This window comes from Lissotriton vulgaris, chromosome 3_1 (assembly GCF_964263255.1).
Source record: "Lissotriton vulgaris chromosome 3_1, aLisVul1.2, whole genome shotgun sequence".
Classification (NCBI taxonomy): domain Eukaryota; kingdom Metazoa; phylum Chordata; class Amphibia; order Caudata; family Salamandridae; genus Lissotriton; species Lissotriton vulgaris.
Genome location: NC_141689.1, coordinates 1,811,782,624 through 1,811,802,387, shown reverse-complemented (window position 1 = coordinate 1,811,802,387; position 19,764 = coordinate 1,811,782,624). Strand labels below are relative to the sequence as shown.

Sequence of the window (19,764 nt, the reverse complement as noted above, 5' to 3'; positions counted from 1 at the left end):
CCTTGTCCTGCTCCGGGTGAGGACCCCTCGTCCCTCTTTGGGCCCCACTCGTCCCTCCCCACAGGCGGCTGCATCGTCGGAGGGCGAGTCAGAGGTTGAATCCTCCCTGGCAATGCCACATGGGTTGCCGAGCGATCTTCTCCTCATTCTGGGCCAAGGCTGGTGGAGGGCTTGGTGTCACTCCCCAGGCCCTTCTCGTTCCCCCACGCAAGTGGCTGCCTCAGTGGAGGTCGGGTCGGCGTTGTTTCGGCGCCGTCCCGGGGCCGTTTCGGCTCCAGCTTCGGTCTCCTGTGAGGGGCGACTTGGAGGAACCTTGTCCAGTGACGCCATATGGTGCCAACATCCTTCCTCTGGCAGCAGACTCTACGGCTCCACGCAGGGGTCATGCCGCAGATTCGTCTTCAGACGCTCCTTCTCCAGAGGCAGGCTGTATATTGCTGTCGTCCTTCCGGAGACTGGTCACCGTGTGGTGTCTTTTTCACCGGCGTAGAAGGGCGGCTCCCTGCCCTTCCTGAGGCAGAGGTGTTCGTCGGAAGAGCGGCAGGCCCCTCATTCTTTAGCTCCTTCTGACTTCCAGGTCTTACCCTTGCACGTCCCTCTTGGCCTCGGGGACGGCCGACTTAGTTTGCAGCCGTCACCCACAGAAGAGCTGCTTCGGTATTAGGGTGTCTTTCATAGATTCACATGCTTGAATAATACCCCGTCGTTGAAGTGGGAGTCCCACGGTACATAAAAAAGTAGTAATATGTGTATATATGTATGTATATATATATATATGTATATATATATATATCTATATATCCTTCTCCAAGTCTCGGGGTATTCACAGTATTTCCTTTATTGTTCCTTTACAGACGCGTTTTGGGTCAAGCCCTTTTTCAATGTGACAACAAGAATGTTGCACAGGAACCATTTTTAAACGCAATGCGTAATTTCAAGAGGAAAGTGAAGTAGGACTACCCGTTCACATTCCGTGGGCGCCATATTCGAATGTGCAAAACAAGCAAAATATTTCATACTTATTCAGCAAACAAAATTACTTAACATTCATAGTTTAAACTGAGTATAATTCATACTTTTAGCCGTGAATCGGCTAGCCAAATACATGACATGTTGCAGTGATGTTTCTTAAAGAGCAAATACGTATATAGCTTAATAACATTCATATTAACCATTCAAAATTCCTTATACATCAATTTATCACATACTAAATATACGTGATTTGACTCTTTACTGTAACTCTCGTAAGTAATGTAATGTTGCCTGATATACAGAACATTCCTTTGAGATCTTGCCGTGGATCGGCTCGGGCGGCTCCTATCACTAGAAGCCGCCGGATTGCACCTGAGACAACCCCTCAGGTCAAAACAAATTCCTCAAGAATTATTTAGTTTGCCTTGGCACGATTACAGTCAGTTTATTTTCCCAGGTGGATGGCCAATTCTTCCCCACTATTTAAGCCCATTGGAATTTTCGTTTGCAGGTCGATTATATAGCGTGATTAAAGACTCCTTAATTTAAGAAATCGATTACCACCCCTTTCATGCTCTGGTACCTGGTCCACCCCAAAATATTGTAAGAGATCCCTGTTACTTCGGTGTTTGATCGCAAAATGCTTGGCTACAGGTGATGTCATGTCCTTGTTGGCTAAAGCGCGCATATGCTCAAGGATTCTTAATTTCACACTTTTTATGGTGCTCCCTATGTATCTCAACTTGCAGGGGCACATTGAGCAATACACCACATACGGTGTCTGGGAAGTGATGAAAGAGCCAATGCTTTTTCTCTTTTTCAGGCCCGGTAGTTCAAAGCCTAAAACCCTTTTACTGTGTGCACAGGCTTTACACCTGCCACAGGGAAAAAACCCTTTTATCTCTGCCATAGTACTTGTTCTTGATGTTGGGGCATCTAGATGACTATGTACCAGTAAATCTTTGATAGATTTTGTTCTCTTGAATGTTACCAGCGGATTTCTTGGGATATCCATCCCAATGATGGGGTCTGTCTTTAGGATGTGCCAGTTTTGGCGCAATATTCCTTTCAAAAAGTTGGCATTATTTGAAAAGATTGTTATTAATCGAAACTTTCCCTCGTCTGTCTTACTTTCTTTGTGATTTTCTTTTTCTTTTAACAGATCAGTTCTTGGGATCCCTGACACTCGCTTCAGTGTCTGATTCAGAAGAGCTGGACTATAGCCTCTCTGTTTGAACCTAGTTATGCTATCCTTCGCTGCATTTTCGAAGTCTTCCCCCCGTGAGCAGTTGCGTTTAAGGCGCAATAGCTCCCCATAGGGGATACTTCGTTTTAGGTTCACCGGATGCCCGCTGTCAGCATGCAGAATGCTGTTTCCAGGGGTTGGCTTGCGGTACAGGGATGTTGTCACCTGGTTGTTAGTGATGGTTAACCGAAGGTCAAGGTAGCTCACTGCCACTGAGCTTACCTCCCCTGTGAATTTCAGATTGACGTTGTTGTTTAAATGTGAAACGTAGTCTCTGGCACTCTGTTCCGACCCCCTCCTCACCAGTCTATATATCTGTGCCATTTGACCACATTATCAGTCCAAGCCTTATTCCCCTCGGACCAGGCCACCTGCTCCTCCCACCAGCCTACGAATAAATTCGCATAGCTGGGAGCAAAGCAGGTGCCCATCGCGGTCCCGGAGATTTGTCTGTAAAGGTCTCCCTGAAAAAGAAAAAAGTTGTTCAACAGACAGAATTCAGTTAGTTCCAACAGCATTGTGCTATGTCCTGCATACTTCAAAGGTCTTTTCAACATGAAATATTGAATTGCTTTCAAGCCCTGCGAGTGCTCAATGCACGTATATAAACTAGTGATATCCATCACAATCAAAACATAAGTAGAGTCCCAAGCCAGGTCTTGCAGTTGTACAATAAAGTCCTTAGTGTCCTTGATGTACGAGGACATATTAAGGACAGATTGAAAAAGAAAGTGGTCGATAAAGACTGACAGATTCTCAGTTAAACTGCCCATTGATGATACTATTGGGTGGCCAGGTGGTGCCCTAAGATCTTTATGAATCTTAGGCAGATGGTCGAAGGTGGGGATCACTGGATGGTTTGATCGTAAGAAAATATACTCTTCAGTATTGAGCATATCTTTATTATGCCATTTCTGAATCAATTTATCGTACTCTTGTACGCTGTCCTGATATTTCTTCATGACAGTAGGTTCATAATGTTCACCATTCAGAAGCTGTCTTTTGGCTTCCCCAACATAAAGGTCCTTTGTCATTATCACCACATTTCCGCCTTTATCGGATGGTTTGTAAATTACTGATACATCATCTTGAAGATTTCTCAAGGCTTTTCTCTGGCCTGTTGTTAGTGGATTCGTTGCTGATCTCCTATCGTTTTTCTTTGATCGAAATTTCATTAAATCCTTCAACACGGTCTCAGAAAAAGTATCAATCGCATCTTGCGCCATTTGTGGTAAAAAGTGAGAAATAGGTTTGAAAGGACTGCAGGGGGCTTCTTGGTCTATGCCGACCTTTCTACTTCTCTGTGTCAGACTGTTTTCATCTAAGTCACTTCCTGGAGTTTCAGATCTAATTTCTTCCAGAATTTCAAGGGTTTTCAAATCACCCAGCTGAATGATGTCAGTCTCTAAGATTTTATTTTGTAGGCGCCTTGTTTCATGTATCGTCGGTTTGGTTTTGTAATACTTGTGCAGTTTTAATTTTCTAGTAAATTTAAAGAGGTCAATTCTGGTTTGAGTGTATTCCAGATTGTTTTGCGGACAGTAAGAGAGGCCTAGTTTTAGTACGGTTTCCTCATCTCTGGTTAGTTGTTTGGGGCTCAAGTTCACAATGGTTGAGGTATCGGCTGCATTCAGCGGGTGCCCCCCCATCTTGGCTTTCCTGCATGTTTGATTGTTGCCTCTGCCTCTTCCTCGTCCTTTTCCGGCCGCCCCTCCTGGTTTTTCTATGTCCTGTTCCGGGGGCTTTACTTCCCCCCCACCCCCCTGAGGCACGCATGTCGAATTACATCAAATTCCTGTGAAAAGGAGTTTTCTTAGTTGGCCTCGAGGGACCTGCTAATTCTTCTTCCTCAGATCCAGTAATTTCCGATTCAGAGGTTTCAATTCTTTCAGCAGGTTGGCCAGGATTTTGCTTTTGTCGAATTAGATCTTTCCTGGGGCCGTCAAATTTTTTCGCGAAGGTCAGGACTCTCCCCATTGAGCAGTCCCTCTCATCTCTGTCAAATTTCTCCTCTTTCCTCAGTCTGATCTTGGTTTCTTATCTGGCCAGTCTTTTTTTCATCTCGGCCATCATTTCTTGATGTTGTTTGTTGTCCGGAAAATTTTCAAGTTTTTCCTCAAGTAATTTTATTTCTCCCAAAGCCTTCGCCCTGTCGGTCCAAGCAAATTTCACCAGGAGTTGTAAACTGCCTTTGCAGAATTGTGCCGTATGTGCATGCCACTCTTCAAGGAGCTGGGGGTCTGGGTTCTCATAGGCTGGGATAGTGTACACTCGTAAGCCACGTGGGACGCTCTCTACTTTGATGTAGTTTTCGAGAGAGGACCCTTCCCACCACTTTCGCGTTTCTCTCTCGAACAGTCTCTCAAGCTTTAAGTATTTCTGGGTTAGTGGGTCCGCATTTTTGGCGCTGCTTGTCGCAGCGATGCGTGTCTGTCCACCCGTTTTTTTATTGAACATGCCGGCGGCCGCCTCTTCACACGCTGCATTGTTGAACATGAGTTCTTTTAGTTCGGAGTACCGATCCCGGTCTCCGTGCGGAAACGTTCACTGTGTCTCAACCCCTCACCACGCCCTTAAGTCCTAGAACACACTTTCGGGTAGGAAATTCATGGGATTAAATTAACGGCTTACCCGGCTTTACTGTTGGCCGGTCGCTGTACAATCCTCTCCGGTTACGATGGCGATCACACTCATACTTCAGGTGATTACCTCAGCTTCGGCAAGAATATCCAAATTAGTCCTTAGGGTTGGGCGGTGCCTCCGTCAAAATTAAATTCAAGCTCCTGTTTGTACCAAGATGACTGGGCACTAGCTGTGGGTGCTGCAAACACAGTTGGTACGCCGTGTCACAATCCTTTTCCAAGTCTCCTCCCCAGCCGGGAAAGAAGTAGCAGCACTCACGGGGTATTCACAGTATTTCCTTTATTGTTCCTTTACAGGCGCGTTTCGGGTAAAGCCCTTTTTCAATGTGACAACAAGAATGTTGCACAGGAACCATTTTTAAACGCAATGCGTAATTTCAAGAGGAAAGTGAAGTAGGACTACCCGTTCACTATCCGCGGGCGCCTTATTGGAATGTGCAAAACAAGCAATAAAGGAGCAATAAAGGAAATACTGTGAATACCCCGTGAGTGCTGCTACTTCTTTCCCGGCTGGGGGAGGAGACTTGGAGAAGGATTGTGACACGGCGTACCAACCGTGTTTGCGGCACCCACCGCTAGTGCCCCGTCATCTTGGCACAAACAGGAGCTTGAATATATATATATATATATATATATATATATTCATAAAGAAAATTGAAAAAAGTTTCATAGAACAACATAGGCCCATAGAGGCCCAAATGGAGAATTCACTTCAGTAACATATCCATGTCATTATAATAGTCCACATTCCAGCCAATCGGGCTGCAGCACCCTCTAGGACTTTCTCCTCAGAAGCTCAAGCCCTCAGATTTTCTACCGCACGTCGTGTGAAGGGAGTCTCCCTGAGCTCTACTCAGTTTTCTTCAACTTAAAACCTTTTTAACTTCAACATAAGGTCTTCTGCTAAGAAGTCTTTATTCAGGCCCTGTTCTTCATGTGGAAAGCTGTGCCTATTTCATGAGGACCCTCACAGCAAGTGCATTTATTGCCTGTACCCGGAAGATGAGGTGAGGAACTGCAAGTTTTGCAGGACATTTTCTTCTAAGACTCTGAAAGATAGAGGTGCCCGTCTCCTCCTGTAGCTACAGAAGTTGAAGTCTTTGGATAATCCTATGTCTGATGTGGAGAGTGTCTTCCTACCATTCTAAGACCTCTCTCAAGCGTGGGTCAGAGACTGAGAGGCCTTCTCCTTTCCTAAAGATAAAGAAGTTTGTGGACGTTCCAAAGTCTGTCTCCCCACGGGATCTGGCGGCCTCTATGCCTACGGGACCTGGTTCTCTGGCATCGCAGTCCCAAGCTGTGCCCTCGTTGTCTAAAATGAGTGCCAGCTCCTCGACTACCTCATCGACGCGTCGTCGACGACAAAGAAATCCGTCAACGCTGGGCCTACAATGACGATGACATGTTCTATGTCGACGACGATGACGTCCGCCTCGTCGACGGCGCTCCGTGAGGTTAGACCCATCACTTCCGTTGTGAAGATCTCGTCGAATGCGAAGAAGTCTGTCTCGTCGATGGCCCTGTCTAAGAAGCACTCGCCAACGAAGGCTTTGTCGAGGCGTCACTTGACGACTATACCATCCTAATTGACGGTCCCACCTTCGTCGACTGTACCACCTTCGTCGACGGTTGCCTCATCGACGTCCAGTTCAATGTCGACGGCTGCCTCCTCGTCGACTGTGAAGAACACCTTGTCGAAGGCAGCTGCATTGAAAGGAAAAACCCTGGCTCCGTCGACTGCTTCCATTTCCTTGTCTACGCCTGGTCCTGCTTTGTCAAATTCCTCTACGGCTGTTTCGACCACGAGCTCGTCGACGGGTCACTATTCTCTAGCGACTGCTACTACCTTTACAGTGGTGACTGCTTCCATCGTCAAACGTCCCGCTCCGCTGGATTTGAGTCTTCTTCAGGGTGATTCTCGTCCCCCAGCTCAATTATTTGCATCTGCAGAGGAGAACTCTTCAGATGGTTCCTATGTTGATGACACTTTTTGTCCTGCGTCGAGCCCTTCAGAACTCAATGTAAAAAATCAGGACTATGATGATGACGACAATGATGACGTGGGATCGCTCTTCCCCGTTCACGATGACCAGTCGGGAGCGACTCATCGACCTTCTGTTTGATTGCAGACTGTTGTTCCTTGCCCAGGCTGAATCCGCCATCCAAAGGCTCTTGGCAGGGTTCCGTCGTCCTCCTCGTCCTTATCCTCCTCCTCCTCCATCCCCCTCAGTGACTCCTGAGTTGGGTTGACCCTAGTCCTTCTTAGGCCGGTTGTTCTGGCTGTGGAGTGTGTTTTCTGGCCATTTGCATCCTTCCTTGTAACTTAGGCATTGTTGGCTGATGGACGGCCCTTTTGTTGATTGTGTGTGTGTTTTGCCGGAGTTGTTGTGCAGACTTGGCCCTGAGATTAGGCCTTCTGCTCTGCTTGGGCTGCTTGTCAGGCCTTCCGTGGGGGTGTTTTTCCCCCTGGCTCTTTTGTTTTTTCCTCTGCTGCAAAAGTTCTTCCGAAGAGGGTTCCCATATCTTGGGACTTAACATCCCCTATCTGGGGTAGTGGTAGCTGTGATATGGCTTGTGCTCTGCTGGGGGGTTCTGGTTGCCTTCGGGTGCCTGTTCTCCAGGGCGTTTATGTAGGTTGCTTTGCTTCCTGAGGTCGTGTGCGCGGCCACTCGTAGTGGTGTGCCCGGGCATCTCCTCCTCTCCCTGCTCCTGTCCTGAGGTCTGGGATGATCCTGCGTTCTCCCTTGCCAGGCACCGCCTACTTGGGCTGTTCTTCTTGCTTCTGGCGGCTTTTGACTGTTGGCGCTGTTCTGGCTGGCAGGTTGCTCTCTATCTGGAGTGGGTTCGCCGCCTTTTCCCTCGTTTCCTTGGGTCCTTTCTGCTCCTTCCGCTCTTCCTGTCTTAGCATTGGGTGGAAGCTATGTTGCCTTGTGGGGGAGTGGGGTGCTTCGGCCTCTCCGGCTTGCCCTTGGTTCCTCTGCTGTGAGTGTACGGGCCTCTTCAGCCTTCTTTTCCCTCCTACATCCTCTAGGGGTCGGCGGGTTTCTGCTTGTGGGGGTTCCCATTGCCTGGCAGGGACGAGGTTCTACCTGGTCCACAGATCTTGGTCCCCTGTGGGGCCATCTGTTATGTATAGGCTGGTGGGATCCTTTCGCAGACCCTCTTTCCCAGGGGGTATTGCTAGGGTATCTATTCTACGTGAAGGAATCTGCGGCTAGTAGTCTCTATCAGATGTACGAGTTACTTACCTTCGGTAACGATGTATCTGGTAGAGGCGATTCTAGCTGCAGAGTCCTTCGAGGCCGCCTTTCCTCCCCTATTCTGCGAGGTCCCTTGGGTTGGTCTTCGGTACTCTCCTCCCGGTGAAGGGCTGTGTCTCCTGTGAGTGCCTTCTGTGTTCTTGACGGGTGGCTCCGTCTGGGGGCGGTTCATTCCTCCTTTGGTTCTTTGGAGGATGGGGTTCCAGTGCCCGGTGCCCTGCTGCTCTGGCTACTCCAGGTTTGGGAGGGATTGCTTTCTATCCCTACCCTCCCTCCCTTCCATTGCTATCCTCTGATTAAGGGTCATCTGGCCATGTCTTGCCCTTGTCCCTTGTGGGTGGTTGCCCTCTATGTTGGGATGGCTTGGAGGTTTGTTGTCCCTGTCTGTCTTGGGACTGGTCCCCTTCTTTTCTGAGGATGGAGGTGGTAGTTTTACTCCGTGTGCCATGACTTTTACGCATGTTCTTTGCCTCCAGGGCACAGGGATGGGAGGCTGTCTATGTGCTGGCAGGGAGGCTGCGCAGGGTTCTACTTGTTCTTTTTCTTTCTTCTTTCCCTGCCTTTGGGTTCTGCAGTGTTGACTCTACTCTGGGTGGTGGTGTTAGTCACCATTCCTTTCCAGTTTTTCTGCTCTTCGCACACTGTTCCCATGCTTCCACAGTTTTTATCGGGTGGTTCTGCGTTGTGGTGCGGAAAAGTTCTCCGAAGAAAACTGACGTAGGCGCGCCGGGGCAGGTCTTATGTGATCTCGCTGATGTCACGTACGCGAACGACGCCTGGGCGGAGTCGCGTGATGTCGCCCCGCCCCCGGCGTGCAGGGATGCTGTGGCAAAAAAAGTTTCTGGATCCCGTCTCACGCCTGCGGATAATTCTACGTGAAGGAATCTGCGGCTAGAATCGTGTCTACCAGATGCATCGTTACCGAAGGTAAGTAACTCGTACTTTAAACACACCCTTTGACAAGGAACACCTTTTTGGACCGGTGGTAGACAATTCTTTTGTTAAAATGAAGAAAGATACTGAAGTGGCTAAATCCATGAGAGTACTTCAATCTCCACAAGATCCTAAACAAAAGAGGATCTACATAAACCCAAAGACTGGACATGTAGGTGCTATACCTCATAAAAAGAGACCAGCAGAAACACCACCTCCACATGTGGTTCCTGCCAAAATGGACTGTGCAACTTCCCCTATGCACCCTCCCTCTCCTGTATCTCCTTCCTCTCCTGTCCCTCCTTGCATATCACCTCAAATCTCTCCTGTCTCCTCTCCTGCATCCTCACATTCACCACAAACTGATGAGGAGTATGACTTAGGTGGTGGGGAGGATCCACATGCAGACCCAAATACATATCCTTTAGATGAGGATATCTATACTTTTCCACCACATAATGTGCCTGATGTCCCTGATCCACAGTTATACCCATCAAAGGACAGCATTGATTTTAATCACCTCTTACACACAGCTGCTCTCTATCACAATGTTACAATGCATTCTGATGACATTAAGGAGGATTTTCTGTTGGATACATTTGAGCCATCACACAGATCTACTCAAATTCTTCCCATGATCAAAGGAGTCATTAAGCACGCTCCAGAAATATTCAAAGATCCTGTACGCGCTAGGGTACTGAATCCAAGAATAGAAAAGAAATATAGGCCTGCACCCTCTGATCCAAACTATATTAAAGGACATCCTCCTCTAGACTCTTCAGTGGTGTCCAATGCAGGGAAAAGGGCGAATTCACAGACTTCTGGTGATACGCCCCCACCTGACAAGGAATCCAAAGTTATTGATACGTCATGTAAAAGAACAGCTGCACAAGCTACAAATATATGGTGCATTGCGAATACACAAGCCCTTCTCTCACGTTATGACAGGGCTCATTACGACCAATTAGAGACACTACTACAGCACCTTCCAGATCAATATAAAGATCAGGCAACTGAGCTCATACAAGAAGGCAAATTAATTCCAAATGCCTCAATAAAATGTGCACTAGATGTCGCAGAAACAGCTGCTAGAGCTGTAAATACTAGTGTCATACTCAGAAGACCTGCGTGGTTGCGTATTTCCGGGTTCAAACAAGAGGTGCAAACCATAATTTTGAACCTGCCTTTTAACCAAACCCAATTATTTGGCCCAGAAGTAGACACTACACTGGAGAAAATGAAAAATAGACCGACACTGCAAAGTCAATGGGAGCTCTACAGTCCACACAGACTAGAGGTTCTTTTCGTCGCTCCTTTTATAGAGGAGGCTCCAAACAAACACAAACATCCTCTAACAAAGGGTATTTTAGAGGAGGATACAGAGGCAATAACAAGGGAAGAGGTCGCGGTAACAGCAATCGCTCCTCCTCCACAACTAAACAGTGACTTCCCTCTGCTCCCCCAACAGCATTCCACTCCTGTGGGGGGGCAGATTAACACAGTTCCTGCCTGTCTGGAACTCCATCACAACAGACAGGTGGGTGAGACAGATTATCCAACATGGCTACTGCCTAGAACTTACAGCAACCCCCCCAAACATACCACCCAGGCAGCGTCCTAGGTCTACAGTTCACCTGACTCTGCTTCAACAAGAAGTTCTAGCACTTCTACAAAAAGATGCTATTCAACTAGCCCATTAGAGGAACAAGGGACAGGGGTTTACTCTCTGTATTTTCTAATTCCCAAAAAGGACGGGACACTGAGACCAATTCTAGACCTCCGCCCCTCAACCATTACATACAATCAGATCATTTTCATATGATCACTCTGCAACAAGTGCTCCCACTACTGCAACAAGGCGATTTCCTTTCAACGCTAGACCCGAAGGACACCTATTTTCACATCCCAATACATCCTGCTTGCAGGAAGTACCTACAGTTTGTAAAACAAGGACAACACTATCAGTTCAAAGTACTTCCGTTTGGTGTCACAACAGCACCACGGGTGTTCACAAAGTGCTAAGCAGTAGTAGCAGCACATCTCAGAAGACAACAGATACATGTCTTCCCTTACCTGGACGATTGGCTCATAAAAGCCAATTCATTCCACCAATGTGTACAACACACTCCGCAGACAATTCAACTATTGCACAACTTAGGGTTTACGATCAACTACACAAAGTCGCACCTAGAGCCTTCGCACGTGCATCAGTATCTAGGAGCTACCAGAAACACATCTACAGCTCTAGCGTATCCCAGTCCAGCCAGGATACAGAGCATTCAAGCCTTAGTCTCCACTTTTCAACACAAGCAGTCTCTCCAAGCAAGGGTGTTCATGAGATTAATAGGCATGATGGCATCTTGCATCTTCATAGTACCACATGCAAGACTGCAAATGCGTTCATTACAAGAATGTCTAGCACAACAGTGGAATCAGGCTCAAGGTCAGCTCACAGACCTGGTGTTGGTAGACAGCCGCACGCATCGCTTTCTGCAATGGTGGATCACCAAAAACTTGACAAGAGGACGGTCGTTTCTTGAGCCTTTTCCACAAAGAGTGCTCAGAACAGACGCATCCCTCACAGGATGGGGAGCCCATCTCTTACACCATACTACTCAAGGTCGATGGAATAACCAAACAAAAGCTGTTATATATCAACCATCTAGAGCTGCTAGCGATATTCTTAGCACTCAAAACTTTTCAACTTCAGGTAGAGAACAATGCCCAACCTTCGCCGCCAGGTTCCCACGGTCCGAGGGCAATGCAATATGGATGAACTGGTCAGGCAGATTTGCGTACGCTTTTCCGCCTCTTCCCCTCATTCCACTAGTGGTGCGCAAGCTCAAACAGTCTCTCAGTCTCTCAAGCTCGTACTAGTAGCTCCCACATGGGCACGCCAGCCGTGGGTCACCACACTACTAGATCTTTCTCTGGTTCCACATCAAAAGTTACAGCTCACACCCTCGCTGTTAACACAGAACCATGGAGAAATCAGACACCCAGACCCGAACCAACTGAATTTGGCGATCTGGCTCCTGAAGTCTTCGAGTTTGGTTATCTTAACCTACCACCAGACTGCATGAATATCATTAAAGAGGCTAGGAAGCCCACTGCTAGAGCGTGTTATGCCGCCAAATGAAAAAGATTTGCAATATATTGCAAACATAATCACATTGATCCACTGGATGCTTCCATCCAAAATATCATTTGTTACCTTTTACATCTACAAAGGTCTAACTTGGCATACTCTTCCATACACCTACATCTTGCAGCAATTGCAGCCTATTTACAAAACAGGCAACACCTGTCTCTTTTTAGGGTACCTGCAATCAAAGCATTTATGGAAGGATTAAAAAGAATAATCCCTCCCAGGCTGCCACCTTCCCCAGTATGGAACCTAAATCTTGTCCTTACGAGACTCATGGGACCCCCTTTTGAGCCTCTACATAAATGTGAACTGCAATTTCTAACATGGAAAAATGCTTTCCTTGTTGTCATCACCTTTCTCAGAAGAGTAAGTGAAATACAAGCGTTCACCATACAAGAACCATTTTTTCAAATACATACTAATAAAATGGTTCTCCGGTCTAACCCAAAGTTTCTCCCAAAGGTTATCTCACCTTTTCAACTAAACCAATCTGTAGAGTTACCTGTGTTTTTCCAAAAACCCAGACTCTGTAGCAGAAAGGGCCTTACACATGTTAGATGTTAAAAGAGCTCTGCTATACTACATAGATAGAACTAAATCCTTTAAAAAGACAAAACAATTGTTTGTATCTTTCTCTCCTCCACACAAAGGCAACCCTACCTCTAAAGGTGGGATTGCCAGGTGGATTGTTAAGTGTATACAGATATACTATCAAAAAGCTAAACACACACTAACAGTTCCTCCTAGAGCACACTCCACTCGCAAACTAGGAGCCTCTACGACTTTCTTAGGAAATATACCATTAGAGGACATATGCAAAGCAGCAACATGGTCCACACCACACACCTTCACTAAACACTATTGTGTTGATGTGCAAGCCAAGCAGCAAGCTGCAGTAAGCCAGGCTGTCCTTAGAACACTTTTTCAGACTACTGCAATGGATACAAGCGACCACCGCTAGGGGAGACACTGCTGCACAATCGATGCATAGTGTACGATCTGCAGCTCATATCCCTCGAACGGAAAATGCTACTTACCAATATGCATCTGTTCTTGGCATGTAGAGCTGCAGATTCGTACACGCCCTCCCGCCTCCCCGGACTTGTATCCATTCCAGTTCTCATCTTATTTAGATGCACACGCATGGACATCCCTTTTTTTTCTTTTCACTTCTACTAACTCCATCATTTCCCATCATGGCGAAAAACAATCTAAGGATGGAGCCGATGCCCATGCGCAGTATTGTCCAAGGGAGGAGTCACCTATATCGTGACGACAAAGACTTCTCCAAGAAGGTAACGACCTGCAATCATCCAAGCCCAACACCAGGTGGCGATCTAATGCATAGTGTACGAATCTGCAGCTCTACATGCCAAGAACAGATGCATACTGGTAAGTAGCATTTTCCTTTAGTTGCTTGGGCACTTCAGTTCTTTTGTCTTTATGCCAGCAGAGTCTCCTCCGATGACGGCGACAACGGAGGTCCAGGCAAAGAGGGACACCTTTTGTGGCTCGGTGCTGTCATGTCTGGCGATGGACCAGAGCTGTGGTCCGAGCCCTCTGGTGCCACTTAGCAGTTATGTGGCACTAGTTCAAATTTCCTAATCCATCTGGGCACCAGGAGAGATTTAAAATACCCACCAAAAAGACTGTTACTCAAGTAACTTGTTTACTTGGGGCAAAAGTGGGCTGGGATGATGAGTGAGTTGATGCTTAAATTATAGTTTTTACATATATAATTAGAACAGCACTTACCTGTTTTTGGTCCTTATTTTTCTTTCATTTTTGCTTTTAAGGTATTTCGACACAAATGACCGTTCCTGCAGTTCCAGCTTCAGAGCCGGATCCTGCTATGGCACAGGAGCAGGGGCCTTCTGTGCAGTTCACACCACTTCCTGTTCCTCTTCAAGCAGTTAATCATCCAGTAATGCCTTTGCCTCCAACTCTGAATCCATATCAAGACCCTCTGTACCCAGGGTTTCCACTCGATGAAAATGGGGAGCGAGCCAGTGCACCATCTTACTCACTCTGTAAAGGAGGGGATGATCTGCCCAAAGGTAAGCCCATACTCTGTAAATAAACAGAATAAAAGTCCAATGTGTGTCTACTTTTAATCGGTTTTAAGTCTTGGTTGACTTCACACCTGCATGCAAACTTGTAGCTTACAGGTTTTATGGGGAGGGGAGCTCCTATCTTCTGCTTCTGTTTTGGCCTCCAGATTTTTCCCTTCTTGGGCTGCTGCAATACCAGAAGGCCCAGGCTCCTCTTCAATGCTGAGCAGGTCTTCAGCCTGTATATGTCAAGAGTTTTTAAACTTTCATGAGAGGCTTGCCTCTGCATCCTATGGTGCCATTCTCTCCATTACCTGAAGGTCCTTTTTGCAGCGACATGCATGGGAGGTGTCAGACGAGGTCTCGTGGGTTCGCAAGAGGCACAAATTACAAGACGCCACGTTTTTAACCTTTTTATTGGATTTTACATTTCGGACATGTCCTACAGAAACATTCTCATATGTTATATGTTACATTCAGTGGGTTATGGTATCAGGACCACCGGCCGTGGAAGCTCTTATCTAGGCAGTGGCTCCGTAAGCGATGGAGGTGGAGCCTCCTTGCCGCTTCCTCCAGCGATGTCAGGGGGTATTTAAGATACGGTCAGTGGTGTGAGGACCACTGTTCCCAGGGTCGTGCAACAGTCTCTAGTCCCATGTCCCTTGTAACGTGCATCATGAAATGGTTATCCAGGTTCTAACTGAACTGAGTGCCTCAAAACCAGGGAGATACAGGGGCAGAGGTGGGAGGGCTTGGGTTCGTAACGTAAGAGGATCCAGAGTGCTGGCGGTCCACTTTATTTTACTGATTTCAGACACTGTGCCCCATGCCGAGCTTTGTCACGAATCCAAGAAGGTGGCCTTGGGGCGGGGAGAGTGTGCGCACGTCCTGGGGTGGAGGCGCGCGAGGCTGGTGTCGCCCGCGGGCCCTGCACTGAGTCTGTATCGGCCGAGTGTGTCTGTTGAAAAGTGTGGAGGAGTGTCGCCCATTCTAAGGAGATAGGGCGCCTACGGATGCCACGGGCTTCCTCTAGGTGGATGAGATCTTCCTCAGCTGCGGCCCATTTCTTTACCGCCCCCCACCAAGCTGCTATTGGGGGTCCCTCGGTCGTTTGCCAGTGCATTGCTATGCTGCGTTGTGTTAATAATATAGCCAGTAGTGCAAATTTGGTCTCTACCTTCTTGCGTTTGTTCCGTTTGAAGATACCTTAGGCGCAGGCCTCCCATGTGTGAAGATCTGTGAGTCCGGTGACTGTTCGCATAGTAGCGTGTACCGTCGCTCAGAGGGTTTGTAGTCCGGGGCATGTCCAGAACATGTGAATGAATGGGGCATTTGGTGTATTACATCGGGGCATTCGGTTAGAAGCGTTTCAGTCGTGCCGGTGTGAGGTAGGCGCAGTATAATATGTTGAATTGAACATTCTTGAACCGTTGGTTGCTGGACACTTTTATGTGATGTTCTAGGGCCTTCAGCCATTCTCTGTCAAGAAGGTTACGTCCTATATCCTCCTCCCAGCGCAACGCAAGCTCGATAGTGATGCCTGTGTGAGTTCTATGATAGATTTGTATATCCACATGACATGGTGTCTGCCCGCCCCCATATGAAGTATTGTGTGCAGTACCGGGTGGGTCACAGGTTCCCCGTCCCAGAGCTCCCATGTTCGCCTACAGTCCGCCACCAGCTGTCGATGCAGTAGGAATTGGCCGGCCGGTAGCCCGCTCTCCTCGGTCAGTACCGCAAACGAGGCCAGTTGACCATCGGTAAACAGGCCCTCCGTTTCAGTGAGCAGTAGATCAGTCCAGACCTGAAGTTCTCGCGCGGTATAGAACTCATAACCTTTTGGGAGTCCCGCCAGGGGCAGCAGTGGGGAATATACCGGCGTCCCCTTGGACATGCAGTGAATCTGCATTATACAGGACCTGGCCACCTTAACCAGCTGCGGATGGGTCGGGATGGGCCTAGTGCCCGGGAGTAGAATTCGGGTCAGCTCCGGGACCGTCAGCTGTCCGACTTGGGTCTCAGTTTCTCCCAAGTTACGTTGAGCGGTCCAACGTGAAAGCCACTGTAGCTGCGCTGCCAAAAAATAGGCTTCACATGACTGGGCCCCTAGCCCTCCCTTATCGCGAGGCAGCTGCAAGGTCGACAGGACGACTCTGCTACGGCCCCGCCCCAGACCAGAGAGATTAGTAATGAATTCAACTCTTGAAAGAAGGGTCGCAGCGGGACTGCCTGGATGTTTGCAAAGTAGTAAAGGAGCCTGAGCACCATAATCATTTTTGACAAGGCTACTCTCCCGATGGGAGCCAGGGGCAGAGACCTCCAGAAGCTGATCTGACCCTTAAGGCTCCGGAGGGCTCGGTAATGATTGCCCTCCAAGATGTCCCGGGGTTCATGGTAAAGTCTGATTCCCAGATAGCGTGGGGGGTCCCCCGTCCATGCCAGTGAGGCCTCTCCCAAACTCATTTCCGTGAGTGGGGTGTTTGGGTGCAGGGGGTAGAGAGAGGATTTCTTCCAGTTCACTCGTAATCCCACCGCCCTCTCGAAGTCTGAGAGCGTGTTCCAGATAGTGGTAAGGTCCGCGGCGAAGTCTCTTGACATAAATGAGAAGGTCGTCCGCGTAAAGGGAGACTCAGTGCATGCGCTCCCCTAATGGGATACCCCAGTGTTGGCCCACTTCTCGCAGCTGTGCCGCCAACAGTTCCATAGCGATACCAAAAAGGACGGGGGGAAGGGGGCATCCCTGGCGAGTCCCACGCTCAATCTGTATGGGAGAGGAAACTGAGCGGCCCATTTGTACCCTGGTAGTGATATCAGTATACAGTAGCCGAGTATAGGCTATAAAGTGGGGTCCCACACCCACCCTCTGTAGCACCCCGAAGAGATATTGCCACACCAGGGTGTCAAACGCCTTCTCGAGGTCCAGCACCAGGCACGCTGCCCGTGGGAACCTATCCCGTACCCCGTCCTGGACCTGGAACAGACGGCACAGATTCTGGGATTTATTTCTCGCGGAGACGAATCCGCTCTGATCCGGGTGGATCAGCCGGGGAAGGATTTCAGCGAGTCTATCTGCTAGTATTCGCCCTAGGATTTTGCAGTCTGTGGTCAGCAGGGTGATTGGTCGATAGGAAGTGCGGAGCCGAGGGTCCCGATCGGGTTTGGGGAACATCACTAATGTGGATGCTCGCATCGACTGGGTAGTAGGCCCACTTCTAACGCCTCTCGGAAGACCGTGTCAAGTTGGGGGGCTAGCTGCTGGGAGAATGTGGCATAAAGCTCTAGCGGGAAACAGTCATGGCCCGGTGCCTTGTTTGTAGCCAGACGGCGAATGGTGAGTTTGATCTCCGCCACTGTTACCGGGACATCGAGCGATATGCGGTCCTTATCCGTGAGTTGGGCTATAGCGTCCGTGTGTAGTATTTGTTGGATGTGGTCCTCCCTGTCTGGGGTTGGTTCTCGGTACAGCATGGCATAATAATCATGAAAGGCCGCTAAAATGTCTGCTTGCGCGTAGACAATCTCCCCTGTGACGCTGCGTATGTCTGTAACTGGTTGTGCGTGCGTGTCCTGGCGTATGAGCCATGCTAGCAGGGTACCGGCATTGTGGGCTCTAGTAGCTTAGGTGCGGAAGTTATAGCGCCGTTAATCGGCACAAGCCTCCTCGTACTTAGTTTTGGCCTCCGCTAGTTGTGTGGGGGGGACCTCCCGCTGATCGGCCTCCTTAGATAGCTGCGCTACTAGTTGTTCTGCAGTGTGTACCGCCCTCTCCAAGGTCTGTTTCAGGCCCCCATTAAGACTACTTTAAAAGCATCCCATTCTAGGGATCTAGTCGCTGCAGTGCCCCTGTTTTCCGCAAAGTAGTGTTGGATGGTGTCGGTTTGCTCATTTTTGAACACCGCGTCTAGAAGGCCGTCTTTAGGGAGGCACCATGTAGGGATCTGTGGTAAGGGTGGGCACCATGCGAGGGAAACTATATGCGTGTTGTGGTCCGACACCACAATGCCCAAGAAATGAGTGTCCGATGCGCAGTAAGAGAGATCGTGTACATAAAAAGCAATCTAGGCGGATTCGTAAGTTGTGTGGTATCGGGTGGAAGGAGTATATTTTGGAGGTCGGGTGGACATGTCGCCAAGCGTCTGTGAGGGACCAGTGGGCCACCCAGGCTCGGAATGCGACTGTGTGCGCGTGGGCTGGGAAGTGTTTGGTGGGGGGTGGGACCTATCTAATGCCAAGTCTAAGGAGCAATTGTAATCCCCTCCCAATCGCCATGGCGACTGTGTGAATCCCGCTAAGGTGTTCATCAGTGTTCCCCAGAATGTTTGATCTATATTCGGGGCGTAAATGCTGCCTATAAGGATGGGCTGCCCGTCTATTAACCCCTCCAGCATGGCGTAGCGGCCCTCTGGGTCCACTCGTCTGCTAAGTTCGTGGAAGGGAACTCAGGGCCGCATCCATATTAGCGCGCCTCTTGCGAAGGCGGAGTACATGGTGTTGCAAAAGATGCCACGCCATTTTCTCTGGAGTCTACCCAGTTCCTCCCCCGTGAGATGTGCCTCCTGGAGGGATATAATCTGTGCCTGTTGCCGTTTAATGTACGTGTAGGTCGCATAGCGTTTTCTGGCTGTGTGCATCCCTCGCACATTTAGGGTCAAAAACTTTACATCTGTGTTTGCCATGACAGGTGCAATGTTGTGGCAAGATAGCACATGGTCTCCGCTTGAATGGGGCCTACCAACCCTGGCTGATGAGTGTATCTCGCAAAGCTGTGCAAGGTGGTGGATTCACGCCCCTGCCCTACGTGTGGGGGTTAACGAGAGGTCATGGGGTTCGGGGTAGGTGAACTTAGAACTGGGGTCGGGAAACTGTCCCAATACAGAGGACCTATCGCCACGAGCGGTATGTCCAAACTGGCCCTCCAGGAAAGGAGTGCGTCAACTAACAATTAGCAACCATGGGGTGGTGGTTCGTGCATGCGCGGAAGGTCTTCGTACGGGTCTATGTAGGATAAGTGTGCATCATTTGGTCCCTTAGAGGTGTGGGGTAGTGCGGTAGATGTGCCCTAGGTGAACTATAAATGTGTAGTAGGGAATCTCGGTCTACCTTTGAAAAGGGGGGGGGCTGCGTTTATGCATTGCTAGAGATAGGGAGTACTACTGTTCAGGCATACCCCCTGTCGTGACGCTGCACGTTCCTTAGCATATAAGATCTGCAGTCTGAGTGTGACTCGTGGCAGGGTGACTGAGTCACCTTTGGACGATGTTTCGTCGCTGTCTTCCTCCCCCGCGGAGGAGAATAGTCGGGGGGGCCCCATCTTGTCGTTCGAGCGTGGCGAGGCCTGTAGCGTCAAGACTGTTCGTAGGACTTCCCAGCGCTCTTGTATTATGTGTTCCAAATCCGGAGAGCCGTTGGGGCTTCGCGCACTGGTGGTACCGTTGTTACGACGTCTGTTGTGTCTGCCCTTCTTGGGGCGTGGCGCCCTGCATTTCTGCTCACGTTCAGGTCCGGGCCTTGG

The 19,764-nt window shown here is 48.9% G+C and overlaps 1 protein-coding gene across 1 annotated transcript in view; it reads left to right on the top strand.

Moving 5' to 3' along the window:
* OTUD4 (OTU deubiquitinase 4) overlaps positions 1-19,764 on the top strand; it is a 577,225-nt gene that overhangs the window by 456,115 nt on the left and 101,346 nt on the right. The window contains exon 18 of the mRNA XM_086962254.1: positions 13,998-14,258. Within this exon, the coding sequence (XP_086818380.1) occupies positions 13,998-14,258 (261 nt within the window). The remainder of the gene's footprint in view (positions 1-13,997; positions 14,259-19,764) is intronic.